The following is a 24027-nucleotide window of genomic DNA, read 5'->3' as shown; positions in this document are numbered from 1 at the left end:
TACACACTGCATATTTTTGTGGAGTACTGTTAGACATTATATGCTTTTATCTTGGTGGCTTCTTTTTCGTCATATCTGCAATTAAAAGATCCTTCAGATGGGAAGGAGGTTTCCCTTCCTGTCTACTTGCTGCCCTGTTGATGGTTGTTTCCATGTCTGCTGCTCCTCCTGCAATTGCTGGGATTTCTGCTGTTACTATTGTCTGTGATGTAGGTGTTGATGGTGATGCTGTTGTTGGCACTTCTGCTCCGATTATTGTTCGTACTGCTGCATCTTGTGTAACTGCTGTTGGTTGGGTCTGTTATGCTGCTTTTTTATGATGGTATCATCTGTGATGAGATGGCTTCTTTAGAGTTGATACAATAATAGGCATGATGTTGTTATTTGTGCACATCATTTCAGCCATCTCTTTTATTCTATAACCTATGATTTTTTTTCTATGAATATTTAAATGGATACCATGCCTGGCGATGCGTATCCTTTCCAGGAATTGCACATCTAGTAAGTTTGTGTTCCTATATGCTTTGATTGCTTTACTAAATTGCCTGTTGGCCTTAATAATTTCTTGGTTGACACATGACGTTTCTACTACGTCATATCTGCCTGCTATTCCAGTCACTATTACATTTTCATTTTCACTGTATCTAGGCTTTTTCATATGTCACGGAAGGCACTTATTAGTTCATTGCAATAGACATCGTTTGCACCACCAATTATAACCAAAACTCGAGATCCTTGTGTAGTGATATCACACTGTATGTTTTTTATAACTTCGTGCATAGGAGCCCCAGGTTTTATATAGCTGGTAGCTCTTAAGATTGTGTTCGTTTCGCAAGATTTTTGCGAGATCGCGACCATGACTGTCTGAATAAACAACTAACTTGGATTTCCTATGATAGGTATTTCTGCCATTGCTGCCTTTTGAAGCAATGCTATTGATATATTTTTGTGTATCAGCAGCGTCTGTTTGATGGAAAACAGTATCATTAAAGTCTTCCTTGTTTGCTTTTGCACCTTCTAGAATGGCGAAATTGTTCAGTGTAGGTAGTTTTTTAGGCCTAGGTCTGTTGTGAACACTTTATGATTCACTGTTTTTGTTTTCAAGAGGATCCCTCAATACTTGCTTTAAATTCTCCAGAAATGATACGTATTTTCTATCTGTATTTATATCACAATAAAGCTCATGTAACACATTTTGTTCGATCCCGGCACTACACATTTCCGTTGCTACTTGGAGACTGCTAGACAGTTGACCACTGTCGCACGATTGTTAAAGATTGTAAACAGAACCAGGATGTAAACAGACGCAAACATTATGACTTCTTGAACTTTCAGACAGAGTAGTAGTACTGGTAGTTATTTTTGAAGGATTTATCATAATATTACTGCGAGCAAGTTAGAAATATTGGACCCCATAAAATTTGAAGTAATTAATATTTCGATACAGTGCGTTGTCTACACAGCTAGAACTGAGTGTTTGTCAGAGATAATCTGTGAAAATTGGAATGTGACTTCTAGTCACATACATGCAACACCACTGAAACCCATTGGTGGAGAGATCCTCTTGCCTCTATTGCAAGGATCATGCCTTACGACTATCCTGGGGTTTCACAAAGCGGGCCTAGCGTGTTTCACAATAATACACAACTTGGTTTCTTTAACTGAAAAGACGACACCTTACACTTTCCAGCTACCCTTGGCTGCTCCCACACTCCACCATACAAATGGCTCTGAGCATTATGCGACTTAACTTCTGAGGTCATCAGTCGCCTAGAACTTAGAACTAATTAAACCCAACTAACCTAAGGACATCACACACATCCATGCTCGAGGCAGGATTCGAATCTGCGACCGTAGCGATCGCTCGGCTCCAGACTGTAGCGCCTAGAACCGCACGGCCACTCCGGCCAACCCGATTTCTCATACACGAACAGTAGTTGACCGGCATTGCCTGGTGAAACACTGTTGTGGTGCCTCGTGCAGGAGGAGAAATGCATACCACCAAGTTTCCGACTTTGATAAAGGTCGGATTGTAGCCTATCGCGATTGCGGTTTATCGTTTCGCGACATTGCTACTCGCATTGATCGAGATCCAACGACTGTTAGCACAATATGGAATCGGTGGGTTTAGGACGGTAGTACGGAATGCTGTACTGGATCCCAATGGCCTCGTACCACTAGCAGTCGAGATGACAGGCATCTTATTCGCATGACTGTAACGGATCGTGCAGCCACGTCTCGATGCCTGAGTCAACAGATGGGGACGTTTGCAAGACAACAACCATCTGCATAAACAGTTCGAGGACGTTTGCAGCAGCAGGCACTATCAGGTCGTAGACCATGGCTGCAGTTACCCTTGACGGTGCATCGCAGACAGGAGCTCCTGCGATGGTGTACTCAACGACGAGCCTGGTTGCACGATTGGCAAAACGTCATTTTTTTTTATGAATCCAGGTTCTGATTACAGCATCATGATGGTCACATCCGTGTTTGGCGACATTGTGGTGAGCGCACACTCGAAGCGTGAATTCGTCATCGCCATACCGGTTTATCACCCGGCGTGATGGTATGGGGTGCCATTGGTTACACATCTTGGTCACCTCTTGGTCGCATTGACGGTACTTTGAACAGTGGACGTTACATTTCAGATGTGTTACGACCCGTGGCTCTACACTTCATTCGATCCCTGTGAAGCCCTACATTTCAGCAGTATAATACACGACCGCATGTTGCAGGTCCTGTACGGCCCTTTCTGGATACAGAAAATGTTCGACTCGTGCCCGGCCAGCACATTCTCCAGGTCTCTCACCAACTGAAAACGTCTGGTCAATGGTGGCCGAGCAACTGGCTCGTCACAATACGCCAGTCACTACTCGTGATGAACTGTGGTATCGTGTTGAAGCTGCATGGGCAGCTTACCATCCAACCTCTGTTTGACTCAATGTCCAGGCGTATCAAGGTCGTTATTACGGCCAGAAGTGATTGTTGTGGGTGCTGAATTCTCAGGATCTATGCACCCAACTTGCGTGAAAATGTAATCACATGTCAGTTCTAGTATAATATATATTTGTCTAATGAATACCCCTTATTAGTTGCAATTCCTTTGGTGTAGCAATTTTAATGGCCAGTGGTGTATGACACTAGAGTTGAGATGTACTTATTGAGAGCAAAATGATGTGACACATGAAGGGCAGCAGCAGCAACAGCTCATGTGGGTGGTGAGTACTGCTGGAATGTGGTACCCACGTGTAGGCAGCATACACACAGGAACGGTAGTAGTAGCGGCAGCAAGGAAGAGGAGCCACAAAGTTGAACTCAGGGCTCTCAGTCAAGACGGCCACATTCGGGCTTGTAGCAGGAGGCTGTACAGCAAATGGGAAGTAAATGGTCCATGAGATTGCCGGTTGTGTCGAGACTGTTCTGCCCCAGCTAGGGCGGCACAGTGCTAGGCAGCAGGTGTGCCGCATGGCTAGGCAGCTTGCAGGTAGCATGGTCAATCAGCATCCAGCTTAGCTGGCAGGCCAGGCTAAGGCGACAGGAAGCCGGGTGCCTGTGGACTCAGCCTGCTGCGGGCTGGCGCCAGTGGGTCCCTAGCCGTGGCACAGTCTCACAGTGAGGTCTGCACGCGCATGGGTGGCACGTGAAATCCACACGATGTGGTGTGTACTTTGCTCGATGCTCAGAGTGGTATGTGCTACTGCAGCGAGTACCAGGTAGCAGCATGGCAAAGCTGGGATGCTACAGATGTGGCAATTTTCCATGAGGAAATACCAGTCTCCTTCTTGGCCAAAGGGGGTCAATTCACATAACTGACACGTTTTGCACAAGTACCAAGAATGGGTGGAGGGTGGGCATCCAATATGGTCATAATAAAAACAGGAGTTTTGAGGGATAAATATTATAAGTATATGAGATACACAGGGCGCACCCTAGGGTGGGGGTGCTAGTCACCGACTATTAAATAGGCCACTGGAGCTAACTTGAATTGGACCTAGGTCCATAAAGTAGGAAAGGGAAAAAGGCGAGGAAAATCATGTCTTTGCGGTCCGAAAGCTACGTCAAAAGAGATCGAGGGTCTCTTGCTTGGTGCTCTGCATGCTTGTCTCTGTACATAACGTGATTCTGTACCCGCGATCCTACTGGTTCTCTGAAGGCATCACACGATAAATCGGAACTGTCAGAGACCCTTACAGAAATGAACTGCCATCTTTCCTGAAATACAGGGTGTCTTGATATGTGGCCCTATGAAAGAGTGCCGATTACAGACTACAAAACCGACAACGATAATTTCTTCTTAAATTTTCAGTGAGCTATTTCTTACCATCTCCGAGAATTTATACTTACTTGAAGATAAAACACCTAACACATCTTAAAAGAAACATAAACCTCTTTCAAGAGCAGTAACCTCACAGTCGTCACAAATGAGTCAGTGCAACTTAATAAAAATAACTTCGAATCAAATAGGTCGTTCATGTCATAAAATATTGTGCACCGGAGGCAGAAGTCACAAGCATCAAATGTGATCATAGTTAACACCCTACTCTATCAGAATGAAACAGAAACAAAAATAAAATAAGAGTCAGAAGTCTGAATAATATAACTGTAATACATTTAGAAAGAAAACTCTGTTAACCCAAGCCACAAACATCACATTCCATCCACGATAACAATCACAGATTACTAAAATTGTGCATGAAGTATGATCAAAAATACGTGGCGTTGTTTAATTGTGTAATACAAATGTCACAATTTTTACTTATTTTGTTAGTGTACTTGTTTCTAAAGTAGTTTGACCTTAGTAACTATGTTGAATAAATACCTCACTACCGTCTTCTTCTCCTGTGGTCTTGCAGAAGAACTGGATTAAAGACTTAACAATAAATTTCGCTTTCAGAATGGAGTGAAATGCATCACGTGTGTTGAAATATTGAATATCGCCTTTGTGTCTTACCTGTGAACATAAAAAAGTGATAAGTATGTTCCCATGAGGTCCGTGACAACGTTGAAAATGATTAGTGTCCTGTAAACATATGCACATTAACAGATGATAAAAGTGAAGAAAACAATGCTTCACCAACAACGAATACCTGACGTTTCAGTTTGCTCATGGCAAGCAATTTGTTGAATTTTTTTGCACGTAAGTTATAACAGCAGAATTTTTCCGGCATATTTCGACCAAAAGGAGTGGCGAATAAACCTGGTCTTCAAATTTTAAATGGAATCCACAGCCAACTAGAACTTCTCACAAGATTAATAACTGAGGATGAACATCGTCTGGCAAATGAAATAAAAAAATCACGAAACACCAAAAGCTGGTAAGGATAGAAATAACGCCAACATTCTCCTAACTGTATTCTTCGTAGTGTATCATGAGTTCTTACTACCAGATCATACACTAAATAAGTAATACTACATGGAAATTCTACGACATAGCGATCCGAAGAAAAGGCACCGGCTTATGCCGAAAAAACTCATGATAATTCGTTATTATTAGAACGATGCATTGTCTCCCGAGTCACGTGTGTTCGTGATTGTTTGGGAAAATAACGAAGCCGTTACATGGTTCATCTTACTGATCAAACATAGCAATGTGTGACTTTTTTATGGAGAGAACTTCGAAGGAGAACAAGTTAAAGTAGAAAAATATGCTATGATAAAAATGAAATTCAGGGATAGTTTTTAATCAAAAACCTATGTTCTCTGCAGTTGCTGCGAGGAGGGCAGTGTGGTGTAACCGAACGTCTTAGCTGATGCTTCGAAGAAAGTGAAGACAGAAAGAAAAGTATATTTATGAGAACGGGCTTCATTTTCACTTACGTGAACTGCACCAGCAATGACTAATGTTAAGTGGTTCCGAACAGTAATAGACCTTCAATGAAACTTTACCGATTAACGTTTGAGACACTGTTTCAAGCCACCTGCAAATGCTCCACAGTAAATCCGTCTGCAACTCTTACAAGGATAAGCCACGACGTTGGGATCACAGATTTACTTCAAACTTTGTGCGCCTTCAATCAGCCATTAAAACAACAATGGGCAATTAGTAAGATGCACTACTCTGGCAATTCTGAAAAAGTCGCAAGGGAAGTTTTCCGCGTCTGTTACGTAACTGTTGTATCTGTGTGTGGATGTTGTTCGTTAGAGTTCATGGTGGTCAAGTGATCAACGTTCAAGCGGCGTAGGACGAACGTGCATGAGGTGAAGCTCCTACTCCCACTCAAGCTTAATTATTTATCTATTTTTTTAATCACTGGTCATATTACTTAATTTATATGATATTTGAGAGATAATATAACGAATAGAACCGCATGTATTGGGATGAAGTTCCAATTTACGTTTACCATGTCGACATGACAAATACCATCCCGGAACGCGTGGTGTCGAAAGCACATCCGACGAGTAATTGTACATTCTCTTGTGGTGTGGCACAATGTGAATTACTACGTTACTGATTTTAAATAACGTCTTTCTCATCATTATTTATCGAGGTTTAACATGGGCTCTCCAAGCCTGCCCCTCGCCCTTGAAAGTTTAATCATAAATAGTAAATAACATATGAAATCCACTACAAATTCATGAAAATGCACAGGATGTTTTTCATTGTATTTCCTCTCAAATGTCATAAATTAAATAATGTGACCAGTGATAAAAAAAATACATTAAAGGTAAGTGGTAGCAGGATTCGGACCACCGCCTCGTGCACGACCCGCATGCAACGCAAGAACACTAACTTCTTTTTTTATGCTCTTACCACTTTTCTTTCTTTTTTTCGCGGGCAAGTGCTCTATCAACTTTCTTTCTTTGCCCCCATTACCTTTTTTTTACAGAATCTTATCATGTTTTCACTTCCAGTATAGAAGTCCCTACAAAAATCAAACAACAAAAGAAAAGGACCCTATAGGGCCATAAGTCTTATCGTTCCCTTCTGTAACACATTTCTGACTGTGGAGACGGAAGGTATGGAGACTTCCGGACTTTCCGGTCTATCGGAAATCTTCTTGATGTGTATTTGGGACCGGTGAGTTCGGGGAGAGTTTATATATACGCACCTGCGGAAAATATACAAGGTGTTCAACTTTTCTTCCACCGTCTTCCCCAACAGTTGTGGCTTTAATGAAACAAATTGGTTACACTTGTATCATTCAAAGTATTTTCCATCGCTGGCCACTATTTTCTCACGCATTTCGGGCAGCGTATGAATCCCGCGTCGAAAAAATTATTTATCTTTGAAGCGATTCACGAATCGATCCAATTTGCGACTTCTTCATGAGATGGGAAGTGCTGGTCAGCCAGGCCATACTCCATTGATCTAAACAGGTGATAGTCAGAGGGAGCAATGTCTGAAGAATAGGCCGGAGGGGCAGGTCTCCCCATTTTAACGTTTCCAAGTACGTTTTGACCTCTTTTGCAACATGGGGTCGAGCGCTGTCGGGCTGCAAAATCACTTTATTGTGCGTCTCGCTGTGTTGCAGCTGTTTGCCTTTTAATGCTCTGCTCAAACGCATTAATTGCGTCCGATAACGAGCACCTGTGATTGTTTCACGTGGTTTTAACACCTCATAGTACACGACGCCCAGCTAGTCCCACCAAATGCAGAGCATGATCTTGGAGCCGTGAATATTCGGTTTGGCCGTCGACGTGGTAGCATGGCCGGGATATCACCACCATTTTTTGCGTTTAGAGTTATTTTGATGAACCCATTTTTCTTCCCCGCTCACAATAAGATGCAGAAATCCCTTCCGTTTTTGCCTCTGAAGCAACTGTTCACAAACACACAAACGCCGTTCAACGTCTCTTGGTTTCAGCTCACACTGGACCTAAGTTCCTTCTTTCTGAATCATGCCCACAGCCTTGAGACGTTTTGCAATGACTTGCTGTGTCACTCCCACTAATCGAGCCAATTTTTCTTGAGTCCAATTCTGTATCTTCGAAAATATTCTCTCCTCCACCACTATGCCGGTCTACGACGTTAAAATCACCGTTCTAGATGCGTTGAAACCACTCACAACACGTTCTTTCACTAATAGCGTCCTTACCATAAGTACTTGAGAACATTCGATGAGACTCAGCCGCTGTTTTCTTCATATTGAAACAGAACAGTAACACCTCCTGCAAATAACGAGAATCAGGCTCGTAAACTGATATTTTCAATCAAGAACAACTTTATGATGCAGTAACGAATCGACTAATGTTTGAATCAGGTTATGTTGACCGAGTTCAAAGCTAACTGCCTGACGTCTGCGATCTGTTTCTTTCGGCCAGTACTTACCGTTGTCGCCATCTATAGGCAAACGGCGGAAGCAAAGTTATACAACTTTTATAATCACCAATGGCATATTGCGATGTGCTTAATGTGTAGTACACGGTGACTACCGTTAGCCAGTGAACTGCATTTCTCTTCGTTCTCGGGTATGGATTGTCGTCAGGGTAAAGTAAGGACATCACAGAAATCGCTTGCGGCGCGATGCGTTCGATGAAGACCAATAGGCGGCAGAGCAGTTGCCATACTTCCTTTGCGGCCCCACAGACTAGGTGATGGATGTCTATATCTTGAATACGGCATGTCTTACACAACGGCGTTGCCGTAAGATGAATCTTGAGCAGACGTGACTGTGTCGGGTATTTATCATTTACATTATACACTACTGGCCATTAAAATTGCTACACCAAGAAGAAATGCCCATAATAAACGGCTATTCATTGGACAATTATATTATACTAGAACTGACATGAGATTACATTTTCACGCAATTTGGGTGCATAGATCCTGAGAAACCGGTACCCAGAACGACCACCTACGGCCGTAATAACGGCCTGCATGCACCTGGGCATTGAGTCAAACAAAGCTTGGATGGCGTGTGCAAATACAGCTGCCCAAGCATCTTCAACACGAATCCACAGTTCACCAAGAGTAGTGACTGGCGTATTGTGACGCGCCAGTTGCTCGGCCACCATTGACCAGACGTTTTCAATTGGTGAGAGATCTGAGAATGTCTGGCCAGGGCAGCAGTCGAACATTTTCTGTATCCAGAAAGGCCGTACAGGACCTGCAACACGCGGTCGTGCGTTATCCTGCTCAAATGTAGGGTTTCGCAGGGATAGAATGACGCGTAGAGCCACGGGTCGTAACACATCTGAAATGTAATGTCCAATGTTAAAAGTGCCGTCAATGCGAACAAGAGGTGACCGAGACGTGTAACCATACCATCACGGCGGGTGATACGCCAGTATGAGGATGACGATTACACGCTCCCAATGTGCGTTTACCACGATGTCGCCAAACACGGATGCAACCATCATGATGCTGTAAAAAGAACCTGGATTCATCCGAAAAATTGACGTTTTGCCATTCGTGCACCCAGGTTCGTCGTTGAGTACACCATCGTAGGCGATCCTGTCTGCGATGCAGCGTCAGGGGTAACCGCAGCCATGGTCACCGAGCTGATAGTCCATGCTGCTGCAAACGTCGTCGGACTGTTCTTGCAGATGTTTGTTGTCCTGCAAACGCCCCCATCTGTTGACTCAGCGATCGATACGTGCGGATAAGATGCCTGTCATCTCGACTGCTAGTGATACGAGGCCGTTGGGATCCAGCACGGCGTTCCGTATTACCCTCTTGAACCCACCGATTCCATATTCTGCTAACAGTCATTGGATCTCGACCAACGCGAGCAGCAATGTCGCGATACGATAAACCGCAATCGCGATAGGCTACAATCCGACCTTTATCAAAGTCGGAAACGTGATGGTACTCATTTCTTCTCCTTACACGAGGCATCACAACAACGTTTCACCACTCAACGCTGGTCAACTGCTGTTTGTGTATGAGAAATCGGTTGGAAACTTCCCACGTGTCTGCACGTTGTAGGTGTCGCCACCGGTGCCAACCTTGCGTGAATGCTCTGAAAAGCTATTCATTTGCATATCACAGCGTCTTCTTCCTGTCGGTTAAATTTCGCGTCTGTAGCACGTCATCTTCATGGTGTAGCAATTTTAATGGCCAGTAGTCTAGTAGCAAGTAGCCTGCGCCGCTGTCGGTAAGTTGGGGGGGGGGGGGGGGGGTTATGTTACACCAGACCGTATTCTAGTGAACAATAGGAGATTTGCTTTCGACCATGTTCCGTCGCTGTCGCATCATGAGGGTGCCGGGTGCCGTACACACTGCGGGCAGTTCGTCATTGCGCAGCATCCGCCTCATATAACTAATCTAGCACAAAAGTACGGCAGTGGGACAATGCTCTAAGGATGTGGTGAATATCTATCGACGGGTCCAGGTCGGGTAGCACAATTTCAGTAAGGAGGAATGAGATCAGACGGCTATGGTTGCGTTTCCATTGTCATAGTGTCAGCTAAAGCTTTGACGTACACATTGGCGAGTTCGAGGCTGCCACCAGTAACCGGGACAATGAGCGTCGTGTAACTCACTTTGAAGAGGTGTCTTGATTCACGTATGTCGGAAGGATGCGTGGAGTCTGTCCGCTGTTGCTCGCGAAGTGGTAAATATTCTTGCCAAATATATAATCGTCGTCCACAAGTACGCGTTAACTAATTCGACCTTTTGCAGCGCATCTAGTGACCGTAAGGAGTCTAGGCGGATACAGGCGCGCATACTGTTCAAGAGGCGTTTGTAGTTGAGAGCGATCGTGTGGTGCGTTGTCTTAGTGCACCCCACCCCCAAACATTTCGTCTAAGTAAACAGTTTAATGCGGCCTTCCGGTTGCGCGGGTAACCTGCAATGTGCGTAATTCCCGATTTTCGCCTATTCATGTGTGCACCAGCCGCTTTGCCATACATCTCTCAATCAGCGGCAGTGCCATGTCAGTCTCTTCGTTCGAACGTACTAAAATGGCTATATCATTCGAGTAAGCACGGTACACGAGTTTATCTCCTCGCACAGTGACGCCCCGTAGTGTTTTGTGGAGTTGAATCAACAGCGGCTCAATCGTCCATGGAGAGGGGACACCCCAGTCTGACGCAGCACAATGTCTGTGTTAGTACTGCTAAAAGTCCGTTGACTAAGACCGCTGACTCTAATCCGAAGCAGCAGCTTACAGTCGTGATGAACCGTTGTGGAATATTCATTGCCGCCATTTCTGCGCGCAGAAAGTCATGGCCCGCTGCATCAAACGCTCCCTGTAAGTCGACCGCAATAATGGAGCCTTGAATTCTGCACGCATCTGCAATAGCTATCAGATCACGGTAGTCACATAATGCCATTTGAATAATAGCGCGGTTGTCACCTACTCCTGTCGGGTCTTTTCCAGTCAACACTGTAAGGGCTGGTTTTAAACGAAGTGCGAGAAGTCTTGCGAACAGTCTGTAGGCGCTGTTAAGAAGTGTTTTCAGCCGGCATTGATGCAGACCTTTCGTAAAGCCGCGTAAAGTCGGGGGTGAGTAACTCATGGAACAACAGTCGCAGCGTCGGCGTCAGTGTATCTTTAAATTCCCTGTAGAGTTCTGTGGGCAGTCCAACGGGTCCTGGGGATTTATTCTTCCAACCCTTTGCCAAAGCCGTCGCCACCTCCTCCGTCACATCTACTTGCGTCTCACCAGCAGTCTCGTGGTCCAGTCGGCGCGGCACTGCCTTGAGTATGTTATCGAGTGCTGCTCCGTCCGGAGTCTTCTGCGAGTAAAAACGGAAATAGTAATCCGCAAACCCTTTTCAATCTTAGACTGAGTTGCTAACTGCTGGTCGTCCTGTGTCCGAAGTGTCGTGATGGTGTCCCTTAGGACTGCCTCTTTTCTAATACTATGTGGTACGTGGAGGGTGGTTCATATGCAGCGAAATATCCCTGTCGTGCTCTGATGACTGTGCCACCCGTCTTTTGGCGCATGAGGTGCAACAGTTTGCCTTTGACATGGTTGATTTCTACAAGAACCGGTTGCTGTTCCGGACTGTTGTAGTGATCGAGGAGGACACTTAAGTAAAATTCCACTGTGTCGTTGTACCATCGTATTCTACATCGGGAGTAGTTCATAGGCGTCCGCCCAAAGCGGGTTTGGCGCCCTGTGCCCACCACAGGACCACCGATTGATATGCAACAATTTCGATTGCTTAGAACAGTTACATTTAGTTTCGACAATCCTCTGGTGCGCCGGGGTGATGGTGCAGATAGATGCCAAGTGGTCTGAAAAGATCGTCGGCAAGAGTTCCGACTGTTGACGTATGTGTGCGGTCCAGGCGGGTCGCTGACGTAACCGCAAAGTACGTGAACCCTGGCGCGTCCCCATGTAGGCAAGTCCACGTATCCAGTAAGGCCATGTCACGTATGATGGTGGAGAGCTCTGGGCACGTGTTGTAATTCGGTGTCCGATCGCGAGATCACAGCACACAGTTGAAGTCACCTCCGGGAACAACAGGACTGTACCTGCCCGCGGACAGGGGCATCATCTTTGATAGAACTCGCAGCGGGCGCGTCTGTTGCTAGAACCAGATGATGCGTATACATTGATAAGTCGGACGTCGACGATCGTAAGCGCTGTCCCCCTCACCGAAGGTAGAACTTTGACTTCCGTAACTTCCTTGCTCTCTTTGGTTAGGATTGCAGTGCCCAGGTCGTGCGCGGTACGAGGATGGATATGAGCGTTATAAGCGCGCTAGGAGTGTAGATCCGACTACCTTACCTTCTGTAACAAGGCGATATCGACTTCTGCTGACCATAGCAGGTCACTTAGAAGCTTGATTTACGATCTTTGCTGATTTTGTTAATGTTTATCGTCGCTATTCGATATGACTGTTAAGGGTTCATTCTGCTCAACTCCGCTACACATTCAGCGTCTCGACTCGCCGTTCTCTCTCCGAGACGTCAGCTTTCTCACTTGCACCTACTCGTATTGCGCTGTTCATGGTACACTGATTGTCGGCCACGACATGTGATGCTGTCGGTTTGTCCGTCGTTCCCGCATCCTGATTGTCAAACATCATCCGCCCAATTCACAGGATTGTGCATGGGGGGCGGGTCGGTGCAGGGGTGGAATTTGTCGATCTGGACCATCGTGTGGTTCGGGTTGTCGCACTGTACCCTCATCCATGGGAGTTGCACCACTGTCTTCAGCGCCAGAGTGATCTAGGGTTGTCTCTTGCTGTATGGGTTCTGATCTTTTGCAGGACGCGTCGTCGGAGTGCTGCGCTGCGTTTATGCTATCTGTTCGGCTTTTTCTCGATATGGGCGAGGTGCGTAGTCGGCATTAGGGGGTGCGATACGTTATTTCTTGAACTTCTTTTGGTAGTGCCGAAACATGTGTCCTTCCTCCGTGTCTGATGTTTGTCCCACACTTGGTGTGAATCCATTCCTGTCTCGTGCATGAGACTGTCTCACACTTGGCGTTTCTGAATCCCCTCCTGTATTGTGCATCACGTCCGTAACCACATCCATCTCTACCGGTCGTGTAGAGAGACAGCGTGACTTGAGGCTTCTTCCACCGGTTTCACTGATTGGTCCACTACCAGTCCATCCTGCAGCGTGGCTATCTTCTGTGGTTCATCGGGAGGTCCTTCTGCAACGGGTCGTGGTGCCGTAAATCCTCGCCCAGCCTCGACGTATGTGAGGGGCCATGCCTGTCATAGTTGCGGATCACGGTTCTTTCCCATTGGCAACTGCGCAATTCGTCGTTGTTGGCACTCTGATCGCATGTGACCTTCTTTGCCACATCCAGAGTATGTGAGAGGTTGCCCGTCATACATAACCATCACACGGCAGCCACAAATGTATACATGAGAGGGGACGTGTTTCTAAAGATCGATTCTGACTTGACCTACACCACTGAGAACAGATTATATCTCAAAGCTCAGCTACTTTTCCCCGTATGGGCGAGGACCGTCCCGTAGTGTTGCAGTGCCGACGTCACTTGTTGTGCTGTCACCTCAAATGGTAATTCAAAGACACACACCATTTTTAGTCCAATGCCCGCTGGCTCCACAACAACAGTCCCTAAATTGCCATCGGAGTGACGGAACTTATAAGACCCGCCTGACGTTCGAAGATGTCTGTCACAGCAATCGTCATTGATGCATATACAACACTTGTCACTATCGAAAGACGAATGCCAATCAGTTCGTGAGGATTTAGTTTCACCGCTTCTCTCAAAAAATGTTCAACTTCAACCGATTTTGGTCGGCAAAGCGGTTCTCGAATGTGAACTTCACTGTCGATTTTCGTAAGGAGTTAGCCATGTGAACGGGGTCTGTGTATGCTGGACCCTTCGCTGCTAACACAACACTCGCCGCCTCCTCTACGCTATTTGCCGCGGCTAGGACGTAAACAACACGTCCTCGCCGCACGGCTTCTCCAGTGCGACTGGCCACAATGACTTATCGCGATAAGCATCTTCGCACAAATACATCCGTTACATGATAGACGTGTAAAACTTCTCTTGCGATTTTCTCGGAACTGTCAGAGTAGTGCACCTTATTACTTGCACATTATATAGTTTTCATGGCCCACTAAAGGTGTACAAAGTTTTAAGTAAGTCCATGATTCCAACGTCGTGCGTCGGCTTGTCAGTCGAAACGTTGGTCTACGTAGCAACTTGGAGGTCTAGTGAAGCATCGGCTTTGACCAATGACGTCATACATTACTCATAGATAAAAATGTCTTCACTTTCAGCGCCGGCCGCGGTGGTCTAGCGGTTCTAGGCGCGCAGTCCGGAACCGTGCGACTGCTACGGTCGCAGGTTCGAATCCTGCCTCGGGCATGGATGTGTGTGATGTCCTTAGGTTAGTTAGGTTTAAGTAGTTCTAAGTTCTAGGGGACTAATGACCACAGCAGTTGAGTCCCATAGTGCTCAGAGCCATTTGAACCATTTCACTTTCAGCCATAGATTAAAAAAAAAAAGTTCTGTGTTCCGCATAAGCGCTAATATTGTACATTAAAATAATTGGATGTGATTTTAAAAGAGATCGCTATATATTGCTCAAAATATTCTCCGTGTGCAATTATTTAAATAACTGGTTGTTTGCAATTCATTCGGTACTTAATTTCATTCTTAGCAATATTGAGGTAATTTGGACTATTAGTTTCTTATTTTAGGATATTTTAATATATAATGTGTGGTCTCGTTGCCGAGTATGTTCGATGTCGTGAGTGCGGCGAACGTATGGGCTCCACAAGTATATCTCGTCGCCGTACTCACGACTTATTCGTATAGCGCTGCAGCAAAGATCGGTTGTGGCGGTCCATTAGACGAGGTTCGAAAAATCTAAGCTCTCCTTAAGAGACATTATGAAAATCACGTACTGTTGATGTCTGAGATATCTTCTGTGGCTGTATGTCCATGAATGTCGTGTGAGTAAGGGTGCAGTTGTGGATTGGTACTCTTTTCTTAGGGAAGTTTGTGGGGAATACATGAAATATAGCGGGCTGTTGGAGGAGTGGGGGGGGGGGGGGGGGCAGGTCAGGAGTGTGACGATGTAGTGTCTAAAGTAGTACCCAGTCAAAGGAAGGAAGTTTTGGTCAGCTTAATTGAAGATCACGTTGCGGAGGGTTCCATTGTCATTGCAGATGGTTTTTCTTCATATAGTGATAAGGGGAAAGGGGTTATCAGCATCTCGTAGTTAATCACAATCTTGAGTTCAGATCATTATCCACAGCAGCTTGCACAAATAGCATAGAGGGTTATTGGCCAGCCGTGAAATCTCTTGTAGGGAAGGAGAAACGCCGGATTTCCACACTTCATAGTCACTTAGACGAATATTCATGGAGGCGTAGTATTTCCCAAGAATATTGCCCGTTTAAATATTTTGTTAGACGTGTTGGGCAGATGTACCGTCCGAAATATGTTAGCTAATTTCACATTAGATTGGGGGGGGGGGGGGGGCTCGGGGGTGGCTAGGGGGAGGGAAATGTCTGTGTCTGTGTGTGTGTGTGTGTGTGTGTGTGTGTGTGTGTGTGTGTTTTCGTAATGCTATGTTTGTTGTGTATGTGGGTGTGTGATTTTTGTTGATCTCTTTCTAGGCGATCTTCGGTTCTTTTAAGAAGTTCCCGTGTGGTAAGTTCAGTTTTCCATTTTTTTCTTCTACTGCATTTGACTGTTTTGACGTATTTAATTGTTGAATTACACCATTACGTATGTTTTCGTGCACTTCAGTACATAATAGAAATTTAGGAGCTGTTGTTGTTCTGTCGCTTCCCGCTATCCGTACGATTTTTTTCTAATCTTTACCAGCAGTATTAAAGGTGAACCGCCCGACACAACTAAAATTTGTATCCCGTCCTTCAGTTGAGCCTTACACTGACACTGCCTATTCAAAAAGAACGACATGTGTAACTTTGGTGAGATTTACTTATATATGTTAACTGGAGAGCAGGATACAAATGTTGTGTATAGCTGTATAGCTCAAGTAAAGAATGGGATACCATTGTCACTGCTGTGATCAAAGCTATAACTTTCAATCGATACTATTAGCATCGAAGGCGAAAAAAACTGTACCCCATAGTGAAGTACGGGATACAAATTATATACGCGTCGTCTTATTGCCTCTTCGCGTATGCAACTAAGGTACAGGTTGTAAATGTAACATACGTCCATCTCCACGTTTTCGTTAGCAGTGTACATATATACAGGTCAACGGAAGTATGAGATACAAATATTATGTACGTAGCTCCTTCTGCCATCGGTAATACTACTATCTACGTAAGAACAGACTGTTAACAAATGTAAAATTTGTATCCCGTGGTTCAGTGTACCTATATAGTTCAACTGAACAACAGGATATTAATGCCAACGAAAACGAAGAAGTCGACGTACGCTAAACTTGTATCCTGTACTGTAGTTAACCAATAGAGTTCGAATGAGGTTCGAGATACAGCCCATATATATGTGACGTGAGGTATTCGATGCTACCAATATTTCCATCCATTTTTACCCCTTCAATTTCCACAGAAATAATACGAAACAAACACACGATATCCTTAACCTGAAAATATTACTTGCCTTGATATATGTCAACCATATTACTTGTCTTTAGTATTCCTTTGTTTCTGAACTCTCTTATCAGCTGTAACATTTGTGTAATAAATGATCGCTGGCAAATTCTGACGTCATTGATCAAAGGCGACGGGTTGTATCCTGTGCTTCACTAGACCCCAACTTGCCAACGCCTTCACTTACTCGGAATAATTGATGGAAGATGACAAGAGCTGCGGAAACCTACGCCCACACGTCCACGACGTTATAACTAGGAAAGGAAAACATGTGTGGCAATACCCAGAATCGTCAAGGAAACCTGTTATATAAAAATTGAAGGATGTCATGAATTTTCTTTATTATCTTTTGGAGACAAGGGCGTGATGGGTGATACATTACGAGCTGTACGGAGATGATTATTGCAAGAGGTATGTTTCTTTGATTTTCGTTAACTATGGTCTCTTTGTGGAAATATGACATTAAAATATTTCGCTTGATCGCATAATTAGAATTCCATTAACGAGTTATAGCGAGAGCTTTGCATTATAGCTGGAGTTCTGTTTACCACGCTGAGAAAGAGCGATTGTATCGCATAAATTAGAAAGTAGGATCTGAATATGATTCATTAATTGCGCTGGAAGATTTATTTGTATACGGAGGGAATATGTATCGTTACCACGCCGTTCTGGAAACAAACGATTAGTTATTGATCTGCATATCCAGTACCAACATCACGAGATGTTTGTGCCGAGAGGAATATTCCCTTTCACTGTTATTTATAATTCATTTTATCAGCGCTGAACTTCGCATCGGGATCCATTATTTATTTCTTGGCTTATTTAACTATAATGTAGAATGTTAGCGGGACTGTAGTACAATAGATAGAGCAGATGCGTGGAGGGCATAAAAAATTTAGCAATTCCGTTATGTTAGCTAAGAAGTGTCTTTAGTTGCTATCTATGTATAATTCTCGTCTTCTAGCGGTAGATAAATTTGTAAAATATTACTGATGTAGCCTTATCCAGTGGGAGAAAAAAGGGTCGCGCGAAGAATGGAACAGCCACGCTTGTGCCTCTGTTCCATATGCGACGTTGTTGTTAAGGACAGAGCTTGAAGTGGCTTTCTAAGTCCTGAAGTCTGATTTGCTGCAGTTGAGAAATTTGCTCAGCTGTTTATCGTCCGGCCATGAGTTGGGAATCGGAAGAGGCGAAGCAGCTGACATGGGAGTACGCTACAAAATCTGTGCTGAAATGCAATATACGGATACTCCATATGGTGGGCCTGTGGCCACTGACGGACTCGTTGCTGTTTCGCTCATCCACAGCCACCATCGTCGTGCTCTGCGTGGCCCATATTGCAGAAGCAGCTGTCAACCTGTGCACCCTGCACGGCGGCCTGCAGGATTTTACACTGGCGCTGTCCAACGTGTCAGTAGTTTGCGTAGGCGTGCTCAAGCTTACCTTCTTCCTGCGCCACGAGCGGAGCTATTGCCGACTCGTGCGAGCGCTGGACGCCCTGGTGGACAGCCAGAGCGAGTACGTGCGCGCTGAGCCCCCACTGGCGGCTCTCTTCAAGGCGACGCAGAAGCGCACCGTGCGGGTCACCATCGGCTTCCTGGTGTACGCCATCACGCAGCTGGTGGCCTGGTCCTTCGCTCCCCTGATCGCTGCCCCGGGCACCAGGAGACTACCCTTCCAGCAGTTACCTCTGACGGACGCGACCGCCTTCCTCATTTACGAACTGTCTTATGCCATGCAAGTCATTTCCATTATATTCATAGCATTAATCAACTGTCAAATGGACTGCTTCTTCATGGCGACTATGCTGCACACCGCTGCCCAGCTCCGAATTTTGGCAGCCCGGATTAAGAACCTGAAGCTGCACAACGAAGATATGCGAACGATATTTAGATCAGATGAAGAAGCGGAAGTTCAGGTGTCTGCTGAGCGCGACGTTACCTACAACAATCTATGTCTCTGCATCAAGACACATCAGCAACTCGTAAGGTACGCAGAACTTAAGAGTTTCATTTCATTGTATGCCTAAAGGTGGCAATGTGACATAACAGGAGGAAGTGGAAGCAATTCTGCCAGATGGACCGAAAATCGGGAGAACAGGTAGCGACGTGGAATCAGTTGTTCACAGAGCCTGTTGGAGAATATTTTTCAACACCAGCGACGTATCATTTGACGCCGCCATCGCCCCCATTCCACTCACAAATTTTTACTCGTGTCAGTTTTCACTACTAATTGTGATACTCATTCCATGCAATCTTGGGATGTGACACCCCTCTCGGCTTTGCGTCCGCAGCGACCATGTTATGTTATGTTATGTTAACCGGGGACCTAGAAACGACGGAGAGGCTTCGTCCCCACCGCAGCCGCAGTGGTCCACAACCCCACGACGACTACCGCAGTCCACTTCACCCCGCCGCCCCACACCGAACCCAGGGTTATTGTGCTGTTCGGCTCCCTGTGCCCTGTTCCCCCCCCCCCCCCCCCCCCCCTCCAGGGAATGTCTCACACCAGATGAGTGTAACCTCTACGTTTGCGTGGTAGAGTAATGGTGGTGTAAGTGTACGTGGAGAACTTGTTGGCGCAGCAATCGCCGACACAGTGTAGCTGAGGCGGAATAAGGGGAACCAGCCCGCATTCGCCGAGGCAGATGGAAAACCGCCTAAAAACCATCCACAGACTGGCCGGCTCACCGGACCTCGACACAAATCCGCCGGGCGGATTCGTGCCGGGGACCGGCATTCCTTCCCGACCGGAAAGCCGTGCGTCAGACCGCTCGTCCAACCGGGCGGGCACGAAGCGACCATACTAGCTGCGATACGTTGTGTGTAGAAATCTTAGCCAACAGCTGTGACCTCTCTGGTACCTCTCTAAACTTGGCGCTCAAAGCTGCAGCTTGTGTCTCTTGGGCCTTAAACCGGTCCTGGTTGTTCACATATAAAGAGTATAGCAAAACGATACTCCAAAACTTCGAAGATGTGTAGCATTTCTTGAGGAGCAAATTGACGGTAATCTTTGGAAACATTACCGTATCCAACGAAGCTATACTCTCTCCAAAATTACTTGAAGATTCATTGCTGCGTAGGAAGTTGCGGGGTCAGGCTTACGCAAGAGTACTTATTCGGCCAATTCCAAGGGACTTTCAGACGCAGTAGTCATCCGCTCTTGCCAAAACTTCACTCTCAGCATTGCAAACTTCTCACCTGCACGGTGCTTCATGTTAAAGCTGTTTGCTGCCCTCAGTGATTTTGACTAACTTCATTTCTTATGATTGTGGGAGTCATTAATTTATTTGTTGTGTGATGTCAAAACATTTCAGAAGCAAATTTGTGAAGTGTAACGGGCAGAAACTTTCGACGTCGTCCTTTTTTTACTCCGGCGGTAGCGGTACGAGTCACCCGAGGAGAGGGTATATGTGTCATGGGTCTGCTTCAAGGGAGAAAGATACAATGGAAGCCCGTGCATCTCCTTTTGATTAAATGATCGAATGAGTTGCGTCATCTCTAAATTCACTCGAAAACACTATCGTAAAGACTGTCAAGGAAAAATACAAGTAATTTCGAAGCTGAAAAGCAGAATCGGGTTGTGCTTGTGGTTGTGGCTGGGGTTGGAGGGGGATATTTTTTTGTTTTAGATTAGATTAAATTTTCTTGCATTCCAATTGATCCTTAGTGAGGAGGTCCTACAGGATGTAGAACATGTCAAAAATAACACTAACACATGACAAATATTTACAATTGAAACAAATAATCTAATGTACCTTCACAGGCCCCAAATTAAATAATCGTCATTTTTTAAATGAACACTGTATCAAAGAATCATATTACAAACACTCATTTACTAAGATCGCATTAATGTACTGAATTTAAAATAAAAAAGTTTTATTTATTTATAAGGTAATAAACATATAATAGAACTACTACAAGACTTATTTACAAGGAAAACATTACTGCAGTGAAATGGTGCAGAAGTTATATTGTATTTACACACACACACACACACACACACACACACACACACACACACACACACACGCACGCACACACACACACACACACACACAAACAGTAATCACTTCGTTCTATTGAGAAATTCATCAATGGAGTAGAAGGAGCTGACCACCAATAAATCATTTAGGCTTCTGTTAAACTGAATTTCGTTGTTTGTTAAGCTTTTTATGGCTGCTGGCAAGTTATTGAAAATTTGTGTTCCTGAATAATGCATACTTTTTGTGCAAGAATAAGTGACTTTAAATCCTTGTGAAGATTATTTTTATTTCTAGCATTGATTCCATGAATTGAGCTGTTGGTTTGAAAAAGTGATATATTTTTAATGACAAATTTCATTAAGGAATAAATATATTGGGAAGAAGTCGTTAGTATCCCTAGTTCCCTAAACAGGCTTCTGAAGGATGTTCTTGAGTTCACAGCACATATAACTCTTATTGCACGTTTTTGTGCCCGGAAAACTTTTGCTTGGCTTGATATATTACCTCAAAAAATAATCCCATATGACATTATGCAATGAAAGTAAGCATAGTATGACAGCTTTTTCATTTTTATATCCCTTATGTTTGACACAATTCGCATTGCAAAAAGAGATTTGTTAAGACCCTTCAGCATTTCTGTGGTGTGCTACTCCCAGTTGAATTCATTATCAAGCTGTAATCCCAAGAATTTAACACTGTCCGCTTCTTCTATCTGCTTGTAATCGTATGTTAGGCATATACTTGTGGGACACCCCTTACAAGTTCTGAACTGCATGTAGTGTGATTCTTAAAAGTATAGTGACAAAGAATTGTCTAGGAACCAGTGATTAATGTCCACAAATATTTTATCAGCCGGTCTTTCTAAAACTACACTTGATTTGCTATTTATTGCAATGTTAGTATCATTGGCAAACAATCGTATGGATAAGTGGATTAGCAACATAGATTCATTTGCTGAAGATGCGTTACATCATCATTTTTATGCTTGTATTGCAAGAGGAACATTCATCAATTAGAAAATTATTCGTCAGGTCGTTTTCAAAACAGTCGCATATTGTCCTACATTTCTGCAGAGCCTAGGCCCTTACTGTCAACCTTTCCCCGAACATAAGCTGTTGATGGAGAGAGAAGATACAACTAGGTGGCAATTTTTAAAGCGTGATAATGGGTTAATTATAAATCTATCGATCTGTTTCTCGTAATGAAACCAAACGGGCAACAAGTTATCTCTCGGCGCGAATGAGTCGAGGATTATACGTCTTATTTAACTCAAAGTTTCACGTGTTACAGATATGTGATTTACGGTTATTTTTGACACATAATAATAACTTAAATTTCGTTAACCCCCCCCCCCCCCCCCCCCAGGCAATGCTTTTTCGTGAACTTTTCGAACATAAACTGATGAAAAGTATCCAGACATCTATTAGTGGACACTGATAAGAGCTGTGTCCACACTTCGCCGTTGTGACGGTTGGAGCTCTGATGGGGACACTTTCAGTGAGCTGTCTGAATGTCCGTAGGGAATCTCAGCCCAATCTTCTACAGGAGCTGAAACCTGAGTAGCACGTGATGTTAGACTCTGGCGTCTGTGGTCGACGTTCTAACTCATCCATCTAGTTCAAGTCAGGACTCGTGGCAGACCAGTTCACTTCCTGAAGGAAGTTATTGTCCATAAACAATTACGTCAGAGATGCTGCTTCTAGAGAGAGTGCGTTGTCATGTTGATACAAGGAACAATCATTTTCGAACTGCTCCTCTATCGTACGCAGTACAACAGCAAACTACCCACCTCCTTTTATTCCAGTGGGTCCGATTCCTCATGATTTCGAGTAGTAAATTACTCATTGTATAGGGGATTTCCAGATATTTTTGATCAGACAGTGTACGTCGTCTACTAAGTTCTCATTTCCAGTTGCCGCTCACTTAGTCATACCATTCCATCAAAAGTATCTGGACATACGGAACCGACTACTAGGTTCAAAGAGAGGTGTACCCGTAAGCGTAAAAGGAGATGGGGAGTATTGTCTAGTCGGTGGAGAAGGATTTACAGCAGAATGGATCGGTCAGGAGAGCTCAGTACCTTTGAACATGAACTGAGGAAATTTCAACCGTTCTAAAGCTACCAAAGTTGACTGTTGGTGACGTGATTGTGAAATGGAATCTCGCAGGAGCAACCACGACTAAACCAAGACCAGCAGAGGTCATATATTGACAGGCACGGACTGTCGAGCAGTGGTTCTACAAAACTGCATGAAATCAGCGGCAAGAAACACTAGTGAACTCCAAAGCGTTACCAGCAGTTCAGCTGGATCAATAATCGTGAGTAGGGAGTTAAAAAGAATGGGATACAACGATCGAGCAGCTTCTCAGAAGCCTAGAGAACGTTACCTACTACCATGTTTAGTGCTAGCGGTGAAATAAGGGGGAGGTGGAGTTACAGCATGGGCTGATTTTCTTGACTAGTGTGCGCGCCCCTTATTGCTTTAAGAAAACACCGAATACGGAAGGACATGAACATATTTTTACACTATCTTTTACTGTGTGTGGTAGGGTAATAACTCCGAGACGATGACTGTATCAGCATGATAATGTATCTTGTCGAAAAACAGCACCTGTGCCCCAATGGTTTGTGGGCATTAACATATTATACATGGGACGTCCTGCCCCAGTCGTGCCGAAGACCTAATAGTCCCAGCGTCCAGTATCCCCACCTTCTCTCGTTTCAGCAGTTTAGTAAGAATGAGCCACCTCTCCACACACGCACTCAGACATCTCATTGAAAGGGTCACTAGCACAGGTCAAGCCGTTATGACCCCATATTAATATGCACTAGTAGTTGTGGGGATACAGTTGACCAGACAGTACAGTCATGTTCATATATTAAGGATAATGCTGATACATGGTGAGACAACGCTCTGGTGGGCGGTTTGCGGGTTTAAATCACCTCGGGGTATGACCATGCGGTGCATTTGAACTGCGGTCGTCGCACGGTGGCGCTGGCAGCAGTCCACATACGCAGAGGTGTGTTGGTGAATGTCAGAGTACGGTGCAGCGAGTAAGAGTGCAGACGTTTTCAGACGTGATAATGGTGACTCTGTGTTGAAAATGGCTCAAAGAAAA

General features: G+C 44.7%; 1 protein-coding gene across 1 annotated transcript in view; it reads left to right on the top strand.

Moving 5' to 3' along the window:
* Positions 1-18090: 18090 nt before the first annotated feature.
* LOC126267055 (odorant receptor Or2-like) overlaps positions 18091-24027 on the top strand; it is a 47653-nt gene continuing 41716 nt past the window's right edge. The window contains exon 1 of the mRNA XM_049971894.1: positions 18091-18911. Coding sequence (XP_049827851.1) covers positions 18091-18911 — 821 coding nt within the window. The remainder of the gene's footprint in view (positions 18912-24027) is intronic.

This window comes from Schistocerca gregaria, chromosome 4 (genome assembly GCF_023897955.1).
Source record: "Schistocerca gregaria isolate iqSchGreg1 chromosome 4, iqSchGreg1.2, whole genome shotgun sequence".
NCBI lineage: Eukaryota > Metazoa > Arthropoda > Insecta > Orthoptera > Acrididae > Schistocerca > Schistocerca gregaria.
This window is presented reverse-complemented; position numbering and strand designations above follow the sequence as displayed.